Source organism: Arvicola amphibius, chromosome 5 (assembly GCF_903992535.2).
Source record: "Arvicola amphibius chromosome 5, mArvAmp1.2, whole genome shotgun sequence".
NCBI lineage: Eukaryota > Metazoa > Chordata > Mammalia > Rodentia > Cricetidae > Arvicola > Arvicola amphibius.
The window spans coordinates 84,162,813-84,179,329 of NC_052051.1; the positions used below are offsets into that span (position 1 = coordinate 84,162,813).

Genomic DNA, 16,517 nt, shown 5'->3' on the forward strand with positions numbered 1-16,517 from the left:
AAACTCTCAGAAAGTCTTAGGGGCAGTTTATCTTACGAAGTATTTTCATATTAAAAACTATTTCGTCAAGACGGGCTCTATAACCAAGTCGAATTAAAAACTGTTTGAGTAACCAAAACAAAATGTATTCCTTTGGGTCCTCCCCTTGGCATCTACCGGCACTGGGCTAGCCCAGTGCCTCCCATCGCGTTCCCACTCCCACGGCGATAGGTGTGCGTAGCCGCTCGGTTTGGTGCAGCCCTGTTCCCCGCGGCGAATGGTACGGCCCGGGCCCCTCAGCCGCCCGCTTCCCGCAGCAGGTCTGAGTGGGTCGCACCCCCGGTGCAGACGCGGAACTGGCGCCTGCTCGCCGTGGCTCCGGGCTCGGAAGCCACGAGCGCTGCGCGGCCGGGAGGCGGCAGGCGGGCCCGACAGGTTCCTCTGAGCTGGGAGGTAGGGGAGCGCGCGCCGTGGGAGCCCTGCGTGGGGCTTTGAGAGGAACCGGCGGCTGCCGAGGAAAGGGTCTGTGAGGCGGCCCTGAAGGAGCGAGCGAGGGGGCGTGGAGCCTGCGGAGAAAAGTGCCGCAGGGTCCGGGCGGGGCGCCCGCGCTGCCCAGGTGCCCAGCCGCTCGCCCGCTCGCCCGCAGGGTTCCGGGGTGGGGGCGAGGAGCTGTCCAGCCCCGGGCCCGAGGAAGGCGCCAGCGCCTGGCGCGTGTGCGCGTGCGTGCGCACGCCTTATTTTTGATTAGCGTTTGAAGAACCACGTTTGATTCTCTAATATATACATATATATATTTACATTTCGTCCTTCAGTATTGACTTGCTGATGACCAGGCACACCATTTAATCTTTCTGCAACTGCTCCCTCCGTTCCCCGGCAGCTCAATTCTTCCTCGTGCTCTCCTCTCCTCCATCAGCTCAGTCCTAACCATCGCTGGCTTCATTGCTCCAGTTCTCCCCCACGCTGGACCATTCTGCTGATGAGCTTGCAAGGTCACTGCCTGGGGAGGAGGAGGAAGGGGAGGAAGCCTCCCTTCGTGCTCACGTCAGCGAAGATGTCATATCGTCCTTGGGTCGAGTTCCTGTGGTTTTTACTATGAGATCCTGCCTCAAATGAGGGATGAACCCACAGGGTTGGTGGCATGGCCATTGTAGGCTGAAAAGACAGATTACCGCAAGATCCGTGGTTTCCAGACGTGGGTGGTGATGTAGGATTATAGCAAAAAGGAATACATTTAGAAATTTGGACTACAGTGGGACAGGCAACGAGCTCTAGCTCAGTAAATAAAATTGGAACAAGAGGCAGAGTCCGAGCCTGGCTGGTTATGAAAACTGCATGAGTTATAGGTGGTGTTAAAGGATTAGCGTCTGTGGGGAAGGCAGAGAAGGAGAAGAACAGCCTTGGTTATCTCTGTAGCTGAGTATCTGAAGTCAGCTCTGGAAGGAGATGAAGGGGTAGTATACGGTAACTGGCGTGCTTTGGGAGAGGGGCTTTATCTCACCAGTACTGGAAAGGGCCCTGTAACTCACTTACTAGTAGGAGAAAACTTTCGACACCACCTTTGGGATTTTAGCTAGAGGATGCTGCTTCTGGTTTTCAGTATAAACCTTCATTCAAAGACAGCCTACAACTCAGGTCCTACAAATTCAAATTCTGTTTTGTGATAAGGTGCTGTATATGGGTCTTGTGGATAGCTAGATATTTCTTTTGCCTATATCCCATTTCATAGCTCCGTTTTTCTCTTTCATTTTTCTTAGGAGGAGGGGCACTCTGCTCTATCGGAGTGACCCACTTCTGCAGTAAGCTCATAGCAATGAGCATGGTAGTTGGGGATATTAAGAGTGATGAACCCCAGAAATGACTGAGTGTGTGGTATGCTCAGGAACTTGGTGTGAAAAGCGATTCCTCTTAAAAGCTGCTAGTGGGATTTAGAGAAGCAAACAAACGCCGAAGTGAAGACAACCTGATTCCTAGTGGGTGCTGCCAATGGTATAGGAGTCTCCAGGGTTAGGAAGAATGGCTAACTTTGGAGTATTAGCCACTAGCACACTGTTCCGTCACCAAGCAGGGGAGGGGCTACGGCTCTGCTATAAATAGTGCTTGGAGTCAGAGTCGCTATGGAGACAAAACTGAATCCTATTACTTATGGGTCCTCTATTGAGAGCAAGGGGGAAAGAGGAACAGTGTTTTGAGGACACCAGAGGTATTGTAAATAGGTCTTGTTTCTGGGTAGAGGAGGTCAAAAGAACTCGTTACCCAAATCAAATGTGCCCTCAGTATTACAGGTAATGTCTGTGTCTGAGGTATGGGAGTGGACACAGCAAATGAAGTGGAATGTGTTTAGGTGTATGTAGTAGTGTAATAGGATTGTGTGTACACATATACATGCTTACAGTGAACACAATCTCAGTGTGGCCATAGAAGCGAAATCTGGGAGAAAACATTTTATTTAGAAATATATGTCATAGACAGCTGTGAGTCACCAATGTGGGTACTTGAAACTGAGCCTTGGAAGAGACAGGAGTGGTTGTAACTCTTGAGCCATTTCTCTGACCCTAGGTAATTAATTTTTAATATGTTTAGAAATTTTCTTGCACACCTTCTCTGTACTTGCAGAATTCTGACCTAGTGTTTTCAGTCCCTAATTCATAATCTCTGTGAGATAGAGAAAGATCAGGCCTACTGGGAACATGTTTTACTTTCAGATCCCAAACCAGACCAGACAGAGCTATTGGTTCAGCACCAAGGGCAGAGGTAATAGCAGTTGCACTGGGAAAACTGGTTAGGCTTGGCAGTGGTGGCCTTTAATCCCAGCACTCAGGAGGCAGAGGCAGGCGGATCTCGGTGAGTTTCGAGGCCAGCCTGGCCTACAAGAGCTAGTTCCAGGACAGGCTTCAAAGCTACAGAGAAAACCAGGGGGGAAAAACTGGTTAGAGATGATACAGTTGGGACATAGATGGCCTTCATGTGAAATCATGTGACCTAGATATCCAGCTGTTGTTACCGTCTGAGTGCAATTAACTGAAAAGTCTATATGATAGGTACACATCAAGCTGAAAGCCGCTTAGTGAGACAGAATAATTAGGTTTCCATCTAGATGTAAAAGCACAGATTAGTGCTACTCAAAGAGTCTGGTTTGAGCTTGATCACCCCTGGAGTAGTCCTGAAAGCGACTCTTTTATTATCATAATTATTCAGTCTAGATTAGACTGTCTAGGTCTGGTTTTCAGAAGCAGAGCCCCAGGAACTAGGCTGGAGTTGAGCTAGTTAATAGTGCTGAGCCTTCATTCCTACAACTCTGCCTTCTCCTTTCTGTGGTGCTAAGGATTGAAACTGGGGCCTGTGCATTCTCAGCTCAACCAGTAAGCCATATCCCTTAGCCCCATTCTACCTGAAACCTGACTCTCAGAGTCTGTTGACCCTGGGAGCCCATAAACCTAGACAGCCACCAGTCTACGCAAGTGTCAAATTCTATCCTGAGTGAGGAAGCGGAAGCCTTCTGACCTGCGTCCTGGCTGAGATGAAACTGAGCGGATGATTCCCTTAGGCCTCGCTATGTGTGTTTATCAGTACTTTCCCCATTGAATTTCCAGATTATATCAGAATTCCTCCTGGGAACGCTGACTTCTCTGCAATGAACTGATACATTGGAACCATGGTGCAAAAGAAGTTCTGCCCTAGATTACTCGATTATCTAGTGATCGTAGGGGCAAGGTAACCAAAAAGACTGACAGTTGTCTTGTTTTCCGGGGTGGCCACGATGTCCTGACCTTATTTTCATGTTGCTTTGCATATCTTATTCTTCCCATTGTTTCCCTGATGGGAACATTGGTGTTGGTAGGGAGAGTCATACATTGTTTCCCCTGATGGGAACATTGCTGTTGGTAGGGAGAGTCATACATTGGGTGGTAAGAATATCAGTCTGGACAGAGACAGCAGATCTCAGCTTTGTTTTATTTGTTGGAGATAAGATTTCTCCTATGTAGCCCTGGCTGACTTGGAACTTGCTATAGACCAGGCTGGCCTTGAACTCAGAGATTCACCTGCCTCTGACTCCCAAGTGCTGGTACTGAAAGCAAGTGCCACCACACTCAGCTCAAAACTCAGCTTTTAACTCATCCTTGGTCAGGTAAAATGGCTCAGTGGGTAATGGTACTTGCCACCAAACCTAACGAGCTGAATTAAATTCCTGGGATCCACATGATGGCAGGGAAGACGTTTCTCCTGCAAGATATCCTCAGACCTCCACTTACATTCTGTAATCTTCATGCTGCCTCTCATAAGTAAATACATGCTAAATTTGTAAACATAATCTGTGATTTTGAGCAAATATATTCTTTATAGCCAACTTTTCACAGTTTGTAAAAAGGAGAAAGCACATTTTGCTTCTTCTCTACCTGCGTATATTATTGTGGTGATTTGTTAGCTGAGGCACTTTGAAAGATACTGATCATTTTTGGGTGTTAGTGATGATTTCCTTGTTGAAACACTCAAGATAGTGTTTTCATGAAAGTGCATTCTCCAGTCTACCAGTAAAACTTGGTGAGCAGTCCCCAGATATCCAGGTCCTGTAATTAGCTCACTTTATCCGAAAGTGTCTTCGAGCTTTATTTGTTGACTGTGGTTAATGTGTGATAGTGTGTATATGCTTTTGGGCTGCTGAACATGTCTTTCTGTCCTTCAGACACCCAAGCAGCGACAGTGTGGCTCAGACACCCGAACTGCTGCGGCGGTACCCATTAGAGGATCACCCTGAGTTTCCCCTGCCCCCAGATGTGGTGTTCTTCTGCCAGCCTGAGGGATGTCTGAGCGTGCGGCAGCGACGCATGAGCCTTCGAGATGATACCTCTTTTGTCTTCACTCTGACTGACAAGGACACTGGAGTCACCCGCTATGGCATCTGTGTTAACTTCTACCGCTCCTTCCAAAAGCGAGTGCCGAAGGAAAAGGCGGAAGCAGGAGCAGGACCCCGTGGGAAGGAGGCTGGCACTCAGAGCTCAGAGAGTGGCTCAGCCTTGCAGCCTCCTAGTGCTGACTCCACTCCTGACGTGAACCAGTCTCCTCGGGGCAAACACCGTGCAAAAATGGGCAGCCGCTCCCGCAACAGTACCCTGACATCCCTGTGTGTGCTTAGCCACTATCCTTTCTTCTCGACCTTCAGAGAGTGTCTGTATACTCTCAAACGTCTGGTAGACTGCTGTAGTGAACGGCTGCTAGGCAAGAAACTGGGCATCCCACGCGGTGTTCAGAGGTATGGTTTGCTGCTTATGCTCAGAAGAAAGGGGAAGCGTTCAGATGTTGATAGGATTAGTCTGTGCTCTTTTAGGACTAATTAACCAGTTTGGTCTCAATCTAAAGACTGCTGAGAGTTGACCACCTACTGTTGTTTTGGCTGAGGAGTTTGATGTTTGCTGGTGGGCATGACATTGAGTTCTATCACATATACCGTTGTACGCCTGTTTTTGTTATCATGTGTACCCTCTGAGATTAGAGAGTGGGCTTTCCTAACAGTATGCCTCTTCCAGTTATTATTGTCGTTCATTGGGTTGCTGCAGTACCAGCTGGTGATGTTTGTCTGAGTCTTGCTGTGTGCTCCTCAGGGACACGATGTGGCGAATCTTTACTGGATCTCTGCTTGTGGAGGAAAAGTCAAGCGCCCTTCTGCATGACCTTCGAGAGATTGAGGCCTGGATCTACCGGTTGCTGCGCTCCCCAGTACCTGTTTCTGGGCAGAAGCGAGTGGATGTTGAGGTCCTACCCCAGGAACTGCAGCCAGCCCTGACGTTTGCTCTTCCAGACCCCTCTCGGTTCACCCTAGTGGACTTCCCCCTCCACCTTCCCCTGGAACTTCTGGGCGTGGACGCTTGTCTTCAGGTGCTAACCTGCATCCTGCTGGAGCACAAGGTGAGGGCCAGTTCTGTACACCTAGACCTGTTGGGAGCTGGGTCGTGAGTTTGCTGAGGACAGGCACTGTGTGTCCTCATCATCTTTTTATTTCCAGGAGGTAAAGTGATGGCAGGTATATAGCAGGGATTTGGTAGACATGAATTGAATCACAATATTGATATCAAGTGGAATGCTTAGTTGAGTATCCTTTGTTACACTGATTTCCTTCTCGGGCATACCAGCATTCTCTGTCAGTATGTAGGCCCACGATAGGGAGTGGCAGAGCAGCCGCAGACTTGGCGAGCCTGACACTGGATTGGGGTGCTGGGCGCTGTTTTACCGTGCTGGTTGATTTGTGGTGTGGCAGGTGGTGCTACAGTCTCGCGACTACAACGCGCTCTCCATGTCTGTGATGGCCTTTGTGGCAATGATCTACCCGCTGGAGTACATGTTTCCCGTCATCCCACTGCTCCCGACCTGCATGGCGTCAGCAGAGCAGGTGAGTCCCACAGAGCCTCCCTGCTGGGCTGCCCCGGCTTCTCAAGGGAGAGGCTGGTCCTCTGCCCCACATAACTTACCAGTCTGAAGTTTTGGGTGGATTTGAACTGATTGTATGGTAAAACTGTGTTATTTGTAGTTTTGCTTGTGAGAGTTAGTGATTATAGGCTCCTTGCTATGGTGCTATAGGTGTTAATATTCTGAAATGTATTGTTTCCTTTCTAAAATTTGAAAAATTCTAAATTTTGCAAGTACCTAGCTGCGAGAATTTTGGGAAAGGGTGTCAGAACGCCTTATCTGGAAAAATTCTGACTTGATTACGTGCCCTCAATAAACTTTGTCTTTGTTTATCTTTTCCACAGCTCCTCTTGGCTCCAACCCCATACATCATTGGAGTTCCTGCCAGCTTCTTCCTCTACAAGCTAGACTTCAAAATGCCCGATGATGTGTGGCTAGTGGATCTGGACAGCAATAGGGTGAGGCGTGGACTAAGGCGTTAAGGGAATCATGCTCTAGGTCCAGTTATGTGTGATAACTGTTATTTCTACTATAATACTTATTAAAACAATTTTTTTCTAATGTGGCTTTGATTTTAGTAGGCAGATAGGCCATTGGCTATAGAATTTAGTCCGCCCTGAATTAAGAGCCCCTCATACATGCTCAAAGAGCCCCATGATGGTTATTTCCGTATATGTCATTATATGTAGTGTAGATAATCAAAGAGCCCCATGTGGTTACTTTTGTATATATCACTATATAGAACGTAGATAGATAATCAGGTGATAGCTTCCCATAAGTTTCAAGTAGGAAACTGTTTTTCAGCACACATTTAAAATTATATTAACATTCTACAATGTGAGTATATTAAAACTCTTGTAGAAAGCCTACTCTGTGTTCATTATTAAATTTTAGAAAGTAAAATTAAGTGTAGAGCCGGGCCAGCAAGGTAGTTTAATAGGTAAAAAACTCTTGCCTTCAAGTCTAACAGCCTGAATTCATTACCCAGGGTCCACATGGTGAAAAGAGAGAATTCACCCCTGTTGTCCTCTGTCCTCCATACATGTGACATGGAATGCCACCTCCCTCCAAACACAAACACACATAAAAAGAAAAAGAAAAGTATAGGAGTTAGAGAGATGACTCGCAGTTAAGAGCCCTGACTGCTCTTCAGAGGACCTGAGTTCCGTGCCCGTCATATCAGCCCTCTCTAACTCCAGCTTTAGGGCATTTGGTACCTCTGACTGCTGCTAGCACCTGCATTCATACACATAATTAGAAATAATGAAAGTAAGTTTCAAAAATAAAGTAAATGTAAAGAAGAAAATATGACCCATAAGAATATTCAGATACAGTCATCAATGTTAGGTGTATTTCTTTTCAGGCATGTAGATGTAGCTCATGTATGTCTGCATAGCTCTCATATGTACAGGATAACATGTGATGATGTGTGTTTCTCACATCTCCTTGTGGCATGTTATTTGCTCTTACGTAAGCAGATCTCCTAGACAGTTCATTCTAAAGTCATGGGTCCTTCTGCTTTCTCTGCTGCAGGTGATTGCCCCCACCAATGCAGAAGTGCTACCTGTCCTGCCAGAACCAGAATCATTAGAGCTGAAAAAACACTTGAAGCAGGTAGGTGAGGAATGAAGGAAAGGAGGGGAAGGGTCTGCAAGATGGTTCAGCAGGTGATGGCGCCTGCCACCAACTCTGACGACTGGGACCCACACGGTAGAAGGAGAGAACCTACTCTCAGGAGTTATTCTCTGAGCTCCACAGACATGCTGTGACATGCATGCACCCACGCATGTACACATACTCAACACAGCGTAAATTAAAATGCCATAAAATGCTTAAATAAAGTAAGTAATAGATGATATAGGGTCCTGTTGGAAGGGAGTGGCCTAAGAACCTTCATGTGGAAGAGATTTCCTTTACCTTGAACAGGCTTAAGGAGAGGTATATCCAAATTTTGTGCAGCAAAATGAATCTTTTTTTTTAATTATAACTTTTATTTTTAAAAATATTCACATATTCAGATAGTTGCAGAAGCAGCAAGAACTGATCAGGGTCTTGCCCCGTAGCCTGGGCTGATCTCAAGCTCCGGATCTTCTTGACTCAGCCCCCTGAGAGCCAGGGTTATAGGTCTGTAACACTATACTTAGGTCTAGGATTATTTTAGGATCTCTGTGACTTTACTTTCCAGCTGACAAAATGGGGTGTAATACATTGGAAATATACCAGGGGACCTTTCCCACTGCTTTGGCCAGGTAATGGGCACAGAACCCTGTACTAAGCATTTCCCCCTCTGAATTGATCCTACATAGCCACAGATGTTCCCCAAGACATTTAGACTAGACTAGAGAAGGATGCTGCTTGGTGGGACATGGTGTGACAGACACAGGGACACGACCAACTCTCATTCTGTGCTAACATCTACAGACTCGGGTGTGTAGCTACAGTTATGTGAACATATTGCTTACGTCCAAAAGAAGGAACATGGGTAACATCCCTTTGCCGTAAATGATTAGGAGCAAACCCACGAGGATGAACTCCCAAGTGGGGAACAGCTAAAAGTCAGCAGAATGAATCTTTTTTTTTTTAAAGATTTATTTATTTATTATGTATACAACATTCCTTCTATGTCTGCCTGCATGCCAGAAGAGGGCACCAGATCTCATTATAGATGGTTGTGAACCACCATGTGGTTGCTGGGAATTGAACTCAGGACCTCTGGAAGAGCAACCCTCTTAACCTCTGGGCCATCTCTCCAGCCCCCAGCAGAATGAATCTTAAAGGGTTCTTTTTAATTCACTGTTTGTCACACTGCAATGCACATGATACCATGTATTTGTATGCTTTCGGTCAGGTGTGGTGGCACTCGGGCCAGCCTGGCCTACGTGGCGAGACAAACGCAACCCAAACAAACAAAACCAAGAACATCCTTCCCTTCTGTCATTCTGTCTTTATAGTTCTCCTCCAGTCTTAGAAGGTGAAAGTTAGACGTTTGGACAGACTTGCTTGTTAAATTGATTCCAAAGTCCCTATAGATGCCCTTCCTAAAAAAATCCCTTTCTTTGTGTAAGCCCTTCCAGCCATTTTTTATTGATTGATTTATTTTTTATTTTGCATGCTAAACACAGTACCTGAAGGTAAACTACGACACGGCTCCATTCCCTCCCCTCCATAGATACAGACTGTGCTTATTAGGAGTCACAGTCTCTTGAAGGCTCTTTTTCTGTGCTGTCTGAAGTACCTAGTAGTTCTTCTCAAAGCTAGAGTCTAGATGGTGCTGATAGAATGTGGTCATTCTTCGTCATTCCTTTCTTCCCACTTGCTTCCTCGCTGCTCATGCAACCTGGTGAGGGCTGTAGGTCAGAAAGTTCTCTAGCTGTCTTCACTTGCCGTGTTTTTCATTCCTGATGGCTGTTTAAGAGGGGCTAATGTGGAAACTGCCTTGGTAGCGCACACCTTTGATCCCAGACTTAGGGAGCAGAGGCAAGCAGATCTCTGTGAGTTTGAGGCCAGCCTGGTCTACAGAGCCAGTTCCGAGACAGCCAGGGTTATATAATGAAACATTGTCTCAAAATGAGGGTGGGGGCCGGGCAGCAGTGGCGCACGCCTTTAATCCCAGCACGCGGGAGGCAGAGGCAGGCGGATCTCTGTGAGTTCAAGACCAGCCTGGTCTACAAGAGCTAGCTCCAGGACAGGCTCTAAAGCTGCAGAGAAACCCTGTCTCGAAAAACCAAAAAAAAAAAAAAAAAAAAAAAAAAAAAAAAAAAGAGGGTGGGGGGAAGAGAAGAAAGGATGTGAAGAGCGAGTGCTATATGAATTTTTGCCAGCTTACTGCTGTGTAGGCATTAACACAGAAGCACCCAGATGTGCTGATTCCAAATACAGTGTGACACCAGCCCAGGGGATTCCTCAGCCACTTTGAAACACTAATGGTTTAGATCAGTAGTAGTCTTCAGGGTGCATCTTGGAGTCTCTCAGGGGCTAATTTAAATTGGGGACTTGAGACTCTTCTTGAGTTTTGTTTTTTTTTTTTGTTTTTGTTTTTTTTTTTTTTTTTTTTGTTTTTCGAGACAGGGTTTCTCTGTTGCTTTGGTGCCTGTCCTGGAACTAGCTCTTATAGACCAGGCTGGCCTCGAACTCACAGAGATCTGCCTGCCTCTGCCTCCCGAGTGCTGGGATTAAAGGCATGCGCCACCACCCACCGCCTGGCCTGAGACTCTGTTCTTGTTACATCGTTTTGTTTGGGGGGAGTTGTTGTTTTCATAGTTGTGGATGTCTTGGTGAGGCTCTGGGTTTTTGTTGTTGTTTTGTTTGATTTTGTGTTTTTGGGTTTTGTTTGTTTGTTTTCAGAGGCAAAGTGTGGCTGTTCTGGAATTTTCTGTAGACCAGGCAGGCCTTGAACTCAGAGATTTGCCTGTCTCTGCCTCCCGAGTGCTGAGATTAAAGGCTGCCTGATAAGGCTCTGGTTTTTGTTTTTTGTTGTTGTTTTGTCCAGTAGGTCTGTTTTTTACAGTTCAGTTGTTCTTATTTCTTTGTGTTTTTCAATTTGAAAATCACATTCTTGGCTAAAATAAATGGAAACTGTTGTCTTGGACTTAAGTTCTATTTAAAATGCCTTGAGCTTTGCTGACAGCTACATAATTCTGACTATTTTCTAAAAGCTAAATTATTTGGATTCTTTTTTTTTTTCAAAGATACAGACTCTAGAATGAGTTGGTCATGATTTTTCAAATGAGCACAGTTCCTCGTAGAGAATTTTGTGACCAGAGAATGGCAGGTAGAAGACTTTAAAATACCCTTTCCTAGGAACTGAGGTTGGCTGCGTAAGAACCTGTCTTAAGTGAGAACTTTTTGTTGTTCCCAGGCCCTGGCCAGCATGAGTCTCAATACCCAGCCCATTCTTAATCTGGAGAAATTCCACGAGGGCCAGGAGATCCCACTTCTCTTGGGAAGGCCTTCTGGTGACCTTCAGGCCACGCCTTCCACTGAGTTCAATCCACTCATTTATGGCAATGACGTAGACTCAGTCGATGTTGCAACGAGGTAAGAGCACAAGTTCCTAAGTCTGCTTCTATGCTCTCTTGAGGAGGGGAGACCACAGCTCAGAGCCAGATTTACTTTATATAAAATGTGTGTGATATTTGGTTGTATTTCCTACCTTAGCAAAAGTAGGGAGAAGAAATAGTTTACACTCTCAGCATGAAGAGCAGGACTGATGGTTAAGATCTCTCCCCATGGTGGTTGAAACCTGTTAAACAATGGTGTTAGGAGGTGGTCTAAGACCTTGGGTCATAGCCTAATGACACAGGGTATGGGTCTTGGATTATCTCACCACCCCCTTCTTTCCCAGAGTGGCCATGGTCCGTTTCTTCAACTCTGCTAACGTGCTGCAGGGCTTTCAGATGCACACACGTACCCTGCGACTCTTCCCCCGACCTGTGGTAGCTTTCCAAGCTGGCTCCTTTTTGGCCTCACGTCCCCGACAGACTCCCTTTGCTGAGAAACTGGCCAGGACTCAAGCTGTGGAGTACTTTGGAGAATGGATCCTAAACCCTTCTAACTATGCCTTTCAGCGGATTCACAACAGTGAGTCCACCTGCTCTCCTCTTGCCTTTGCCCCTTGAGGGCCTCTTTTGCTTCTGCTCTTCATTTTTACTGCTTTTAACTTCCCTACTTCTTTTCTCTATTGCTCACTGCTTTTCCTCTTTGGATAGATATGTTTGATCCAGCCCTTATTGGTGACAAGCCAAAGTGGTATGCTCACCAGCTGCAGCCCGTCCATTATCGAGTCTACGACGGCAGTTCTCAGCTGGCTGAGGCCCTGAGTGGGCCACCGGAACGTGATTCTGATTCTGACCCCACTGATGACAGGTGAGCAGTCCCTCACGCCAGGAGGCAAAAATGTCGTAGCAGTTGTAGATGTGAGTCTTTGAAGCTTTGCATTATATTTTACTTGGTTTTCTTCTTTAAAAGAGATTGATTTATTGTGTGTGTGTGTGTGTGTGTGTGTGTGTGTGTGCATGTCTGTCTGTCTGTCATCTAGTGAATATATTTGTGGATTTACTCTCCAGTGAGTGTGTAAGCCAGAACAGGGTTTCACATTCCTTATAACTGAGTTATAGGAGTTTGTGGAACACCTAGCTTGTTAGTTGGGTGCTGGGATCTGAAGTTGTCCTTATGATTGTGTGGCAAGCTCTCCTTACCACTGGGCCATCTCTGCAGCCTGTTTCTTCCTCCTCTTCTCCTTCTTTGAATATTTAAATTATCATTGGACAGTTTTACACATGTATGTAATGTGTCTTGATCATGTCACCTCAGCTCTTCCTCATACTCTTCCCTTCTTATTTTGCTTTTGTTGGTTTTTGCCAGCGTCCTTCTGTGTGTGTTTGTTTTGTTTTTTGAGACAGAGATCCCCTGTCCTTATAGACTGGGCTGGCCTTGAACTCACAGAGATCCTCCTGCCTCTGCCTGCTGAGTGCTGGGATTAAAGGTGCGTGCCACCACCCAGTTTGTGTGCTGGGGAACCATGGCCTGTTCCTCCCATCTGCTAGGAAGGCACTCTACTGAGCTACATCCCTAGTCCTTTGTTTGGTAGGTTACTTTTTGTGGGTTTTGTTTTTATTATTTATTTAATTTTTTATTTATATGTGTTTAAGTGTCTTGCCTGATGTGGGAGAAAGAGGGCATTGGCTCCCCTGAACCTAGAGTCACTGTAATGAGTCTCTGTTCTGCTAACCGGCTCCCAATGACATGGAGACATATTACCAATTATGTGAACTTGGCCTTAGCTTAGGCTTGATTTTAACTAGCTCTTATAACTTAACCCATTTTTATTAATCTACGTTTTTGTCACGTTCCACCGCCCATCGCCCATCACGCTTCTTCCATGTCTCCTGGCATCTCTTATGCTCCTAGATTCATCTCCTACTTCCTCTCCCTCTGCTCAGAAGTCCTGCCTATACCTTCTGCCTCGCTATTGGCTATTCAGCTCTTTATTAAACCAATCAAAGTAATATTTCTTAACACAGTACAGATATTCCACAACAAGTTACAGATGTTTGTAAGCATCCATGTGGGTGCTAGGAACAGGGTCTGGGTCTGCTGGAGGCAGCAAGTGCTGTTAACTGTTGAAGTATATCTTTAGTCCTTCATCTGTTTTTATATGCTGAGACAGAGTGTCATTGTGTAACCTAAGACAGCCTCAGACTCACACAGTTCTACCTCGAAGTCTGGGATAACAGCGTAAGCCACTGTAATCAGTGCTGATGCTCTCCTTGACACCCTAGCCTTGAGCTAACTGTGCTCCCCTTTTTGGGGTTCTAAATACTAATTGTGGATTCTTTTCCTTTCCTTTTCTTTTTTTTTATGTGCATTGGTGGTGTCTGTGTGAGGGTGTCAGATCTTCTGGAACAGTTGTGAGCTGCCATTGTGAGTGCTAGGAATTGAACCTGGGTCCTTTGGAAGAATAGCCACTGCTCAAACCACTTAGCCATCTCTCCATCCCCCTGACTGTGGATTCTTTCATCTCCCCTTTCTGATTTTTTGTTGTTGTTGTTTCTATTTTATTTTGAGAAAAGGCCTCCTGTGTCCTAAGCTGGATGAAAATAACTAAGGATGATCTTGAACTTCTGTTGTCTCTACTCCCAAGTTATGGTGCTTGAGGAATGCACTGAACAGAGTTAGAACTGAACCCAGGCCTTCTTGCTTGGGGGGCAGGCATTTACCAACTCAGCTACATCTTAAGCGTCTTTTCTTTAAAAAAATTTGAAACAGTTTATGGTGTGTGTGTGTGTGTGTGTGTGTGTGTGTGTGTGTGTGCATTTGTGTGGCTCTATATGTATGCTGAGGTCAGAGGAGAACTTGAGGGAGTTGGTTCTCTCCCACCATGTGGGTCCAAGGAGCGAACTCAGGTTGTCAGGCCTGGCAGCGAGAGCCATAACATCCGACTCTCCTGGGCCAGCCCCTCTTCCTTTCACCGTGCAGTGGCAGTGATAGTGTGGAATGTGATGACTCGAGCTCGTCCTACTCCTCCCTTGGAGACTTCGTCAGTGAGATGATGAAGTGTGACATCCATGGTGACACCCCTAGTGAGTATACTTGGGGAGACTGGCCATTCTCAGGCAGGGGTGGGTTCTGGGGCTGAGGTGATTTGTGCCTGTCTCTCCGGGTAGATGTGGATCCGCTGACGCACGCAGCCCTGGGAGATGCCAGCGAAGTGGATATTGATGAGCTGCAGACCCAGAAAGAGGGAGAGGAGCCCGGTCCAGACAGTGAGAACTCTCAGGGAAATCCCCCGCTGCGCTGGAGCCCTGGCGCTACTGCCCATGGTGCCCACTCTGTACGTGGAGACGTGGTGGGTGGTGAGGTGCTGGTTCCATCTGTTAGGAAAGCCTGACTGCAGCTCCTCGTCTGCTCCTTTCCATGTTCTTCCTCTCTTTTTCTCTGTAACCTTCTGACTAAAATCCTCTGAGAAATGGAGCATGTGAGCTTTAGCCCCAACAGAAGGCCATCCGGCTTCCTTTAAGCTGTCACTAATATCTGCTTCCGTAGTTTGTGAGTCCAGAGATCAAATATATTGTAGCTCTTCTCCCGTGCACTTCATAGTCTGGGATTCTGACAGTCCTGGTCTGTGCCATTGAGCTGACATTGTGGGAAGGCATCACAGGGCATCAGGTGACCACGTTTTATGTAATGTGACCCCTAGGAACACGCCGATTCTACAGAGATGGATGATAAGGCAACAGCAGGCAGCTCCAGGTCCCTCACGCCTGTGCCTCCCAGCATTTGCAAATCTACTGTGGACAGGAGACAGACAGAGACTGCAGAGGGGTCAGTGTGCCAGCGAACCTATGACAATCCATACTTCGAGCCCCAATATGGCTTTCCCCCTGAGGAAGATGAGGAGGAGGAGGGGGAAAGCTACACTCCCCGATTCAGCCAACATGTCGGTGGCAATCGGTGAGAGCCTGGGAATCCTTTTTAGATGGGTGACTGAAGGACCTCACTGCGGTGACCCCCTCACTGCGGTGATTCCGGGTGAGGGTTACTCAGAAAGTCCGAATGCCCCTGCTCTCCTGCCACCCATCCCCAGAGGGTAGTTCTGCAACTGCAGTGTAGCATAAGGTCCACTCCCAAGATTAAGTCCCTGCCTGGGACTCATGGGTGCCACTGTGCATTCAAGGGCTCGAAAGCTGCTGCGGCCCAACAGCTTGAAACTGGCAAGTGACTCAGATGCAGAGTCAGACTCCCGAGCAAGCTCTCCCAATTCCACGGTCTCCAACAACAGCACCGAGGGCTTCGGGGGCATCATGTCTTTTGCTAGTAAGTACCTCAAGCTCTCTCATTCTTCTGCTTCAGTTTCTGTCTGGTACATGTTGCTTGGGACTTGAGATGTAGAGCCAGGTGGATATCAGGCCAGAGGACAGCTTGTAGGAGTTCTCTTCTCCCCTGGGGCTCCTCAGGATCCAACTCAGGTTGATGGGATTGGTAGCAAGTGCCTTTACCCACTGCGCCATGCCGCTTATCCATTTACATATGTATCTCAGACAATATAGATAAAAATTAAACATTAAGTTATAAGTCATATATTTTATCAAATTCGTTTTGGATCTGCTGTCTTCTTTGCCTGGTAAGGAGCTTTAGTGAACATGTTTGAAATATACATGCAACAGGTTTTCATGCTTGCTTTTAACAGATGAGAGGAAGGACTGCAGATTGACTAGGGGCTGATGAGGGCTGCCATAAAGGGTGACTATAGTTGTAGGTGTCCCTAGGGTCCAGGTGAGAATATCACTTCAGAGCAAAGGCATATGAAACCCGGCTTTCATGCAGGGTTAGCAGTGAACGAGACTCAGACATTTTTATGGGAGGAAGTCAGAGAAAATTATTACTGGATTTTGAGCAGACCTGGCTGTTTCTTTGTTCGCCCTAAATTACACTGCATCTTTTTAAGATAGAGCAGAGATTATCTGATCAAGCCATTGGGATGCTGTTTAAGAGAGGTGATGATGATGATACAACCATTACTGTACTGGGATGCTATGGACATTTGTCCTCTTAGCTTGGTGCACCAACATGGTGGACACAGAGAAACAAAGTTTAGCATCTTTTTTTTTTTTTTTGACTGGTGGCATGCTGCAGCT

The 16,517-nt window shown here is 46.6% G+C and overlaps 1 protein-coding gene across 29 annotated transcripts in view; it reads left to right on the forward strand.

Moving 5' to 3' along the window:
• Nucleotides 1-194: 194 nt before the first annotated feature.
• The window catches only part of Madd (MAP kinase activating death domain), a 40,575-nt gene continuing 24,252 nt past the window's right edge, over nt 195-16,517 (forward strand). For 15 of the 29 annotated variants that reach the window (XM_038331214.1, XM_038331219.1, XM_038331220.1 and 12 more), the window contains exons 1-14: nt 219-432; nt 3,573-3,693; nt 4,664-5,230; nt 5,580-5,883; nt 6,233-6,364; nt 6,726-6,839; nt 7,915-7,995; nt 11,240-11,418; nt 11,726-11,961; nt 12,090-12,246; nt 14,359-14,462; nt 14,547-14,713; nt 15,080-15,333; nt 15,557-15,696. In XM_038331214.1, coding sequence (XP_038187142.1) covers nt 3,635-3,693; nt 4,664-5,230; nt 5,580-5,883; nt 6,233-6,364; nt 6,726-6,839; nt 7,915-7,995; nt 11,240-11,418; nt 11,726-11,961; nt 12,090-12,246; nt 14,359-14,462; nt 14,547-14,713; nt 15,080-15,333; nt 15,557-15,696 — 2,494 coding nt within the window. In that variant the 5' untranslated portion in view covers nt 219-432; nt 3,573-3,634. Of the gene's footprint in view, nt 433-3,572; nt 3,694-4,663; nt 5,231-5,579; nt 5,884-6,232; nt 6,365-6,725; nt 6,840-7,914; nt 7,996-11,239; nt 11,419-11,725; nt 11,962-12,089; nt 12,247-14,358; nt 14,463-14,546; nt 14,714-15,079; nt 15,334-15,556; nt 15,697-16,517 lie in introns of all 29 variants that reach the window. The other 14 variants (XM_038331236.2, XM_038331237.2, XM_038331238.2 and 11 more) reach the window with 2 other exon arrangements.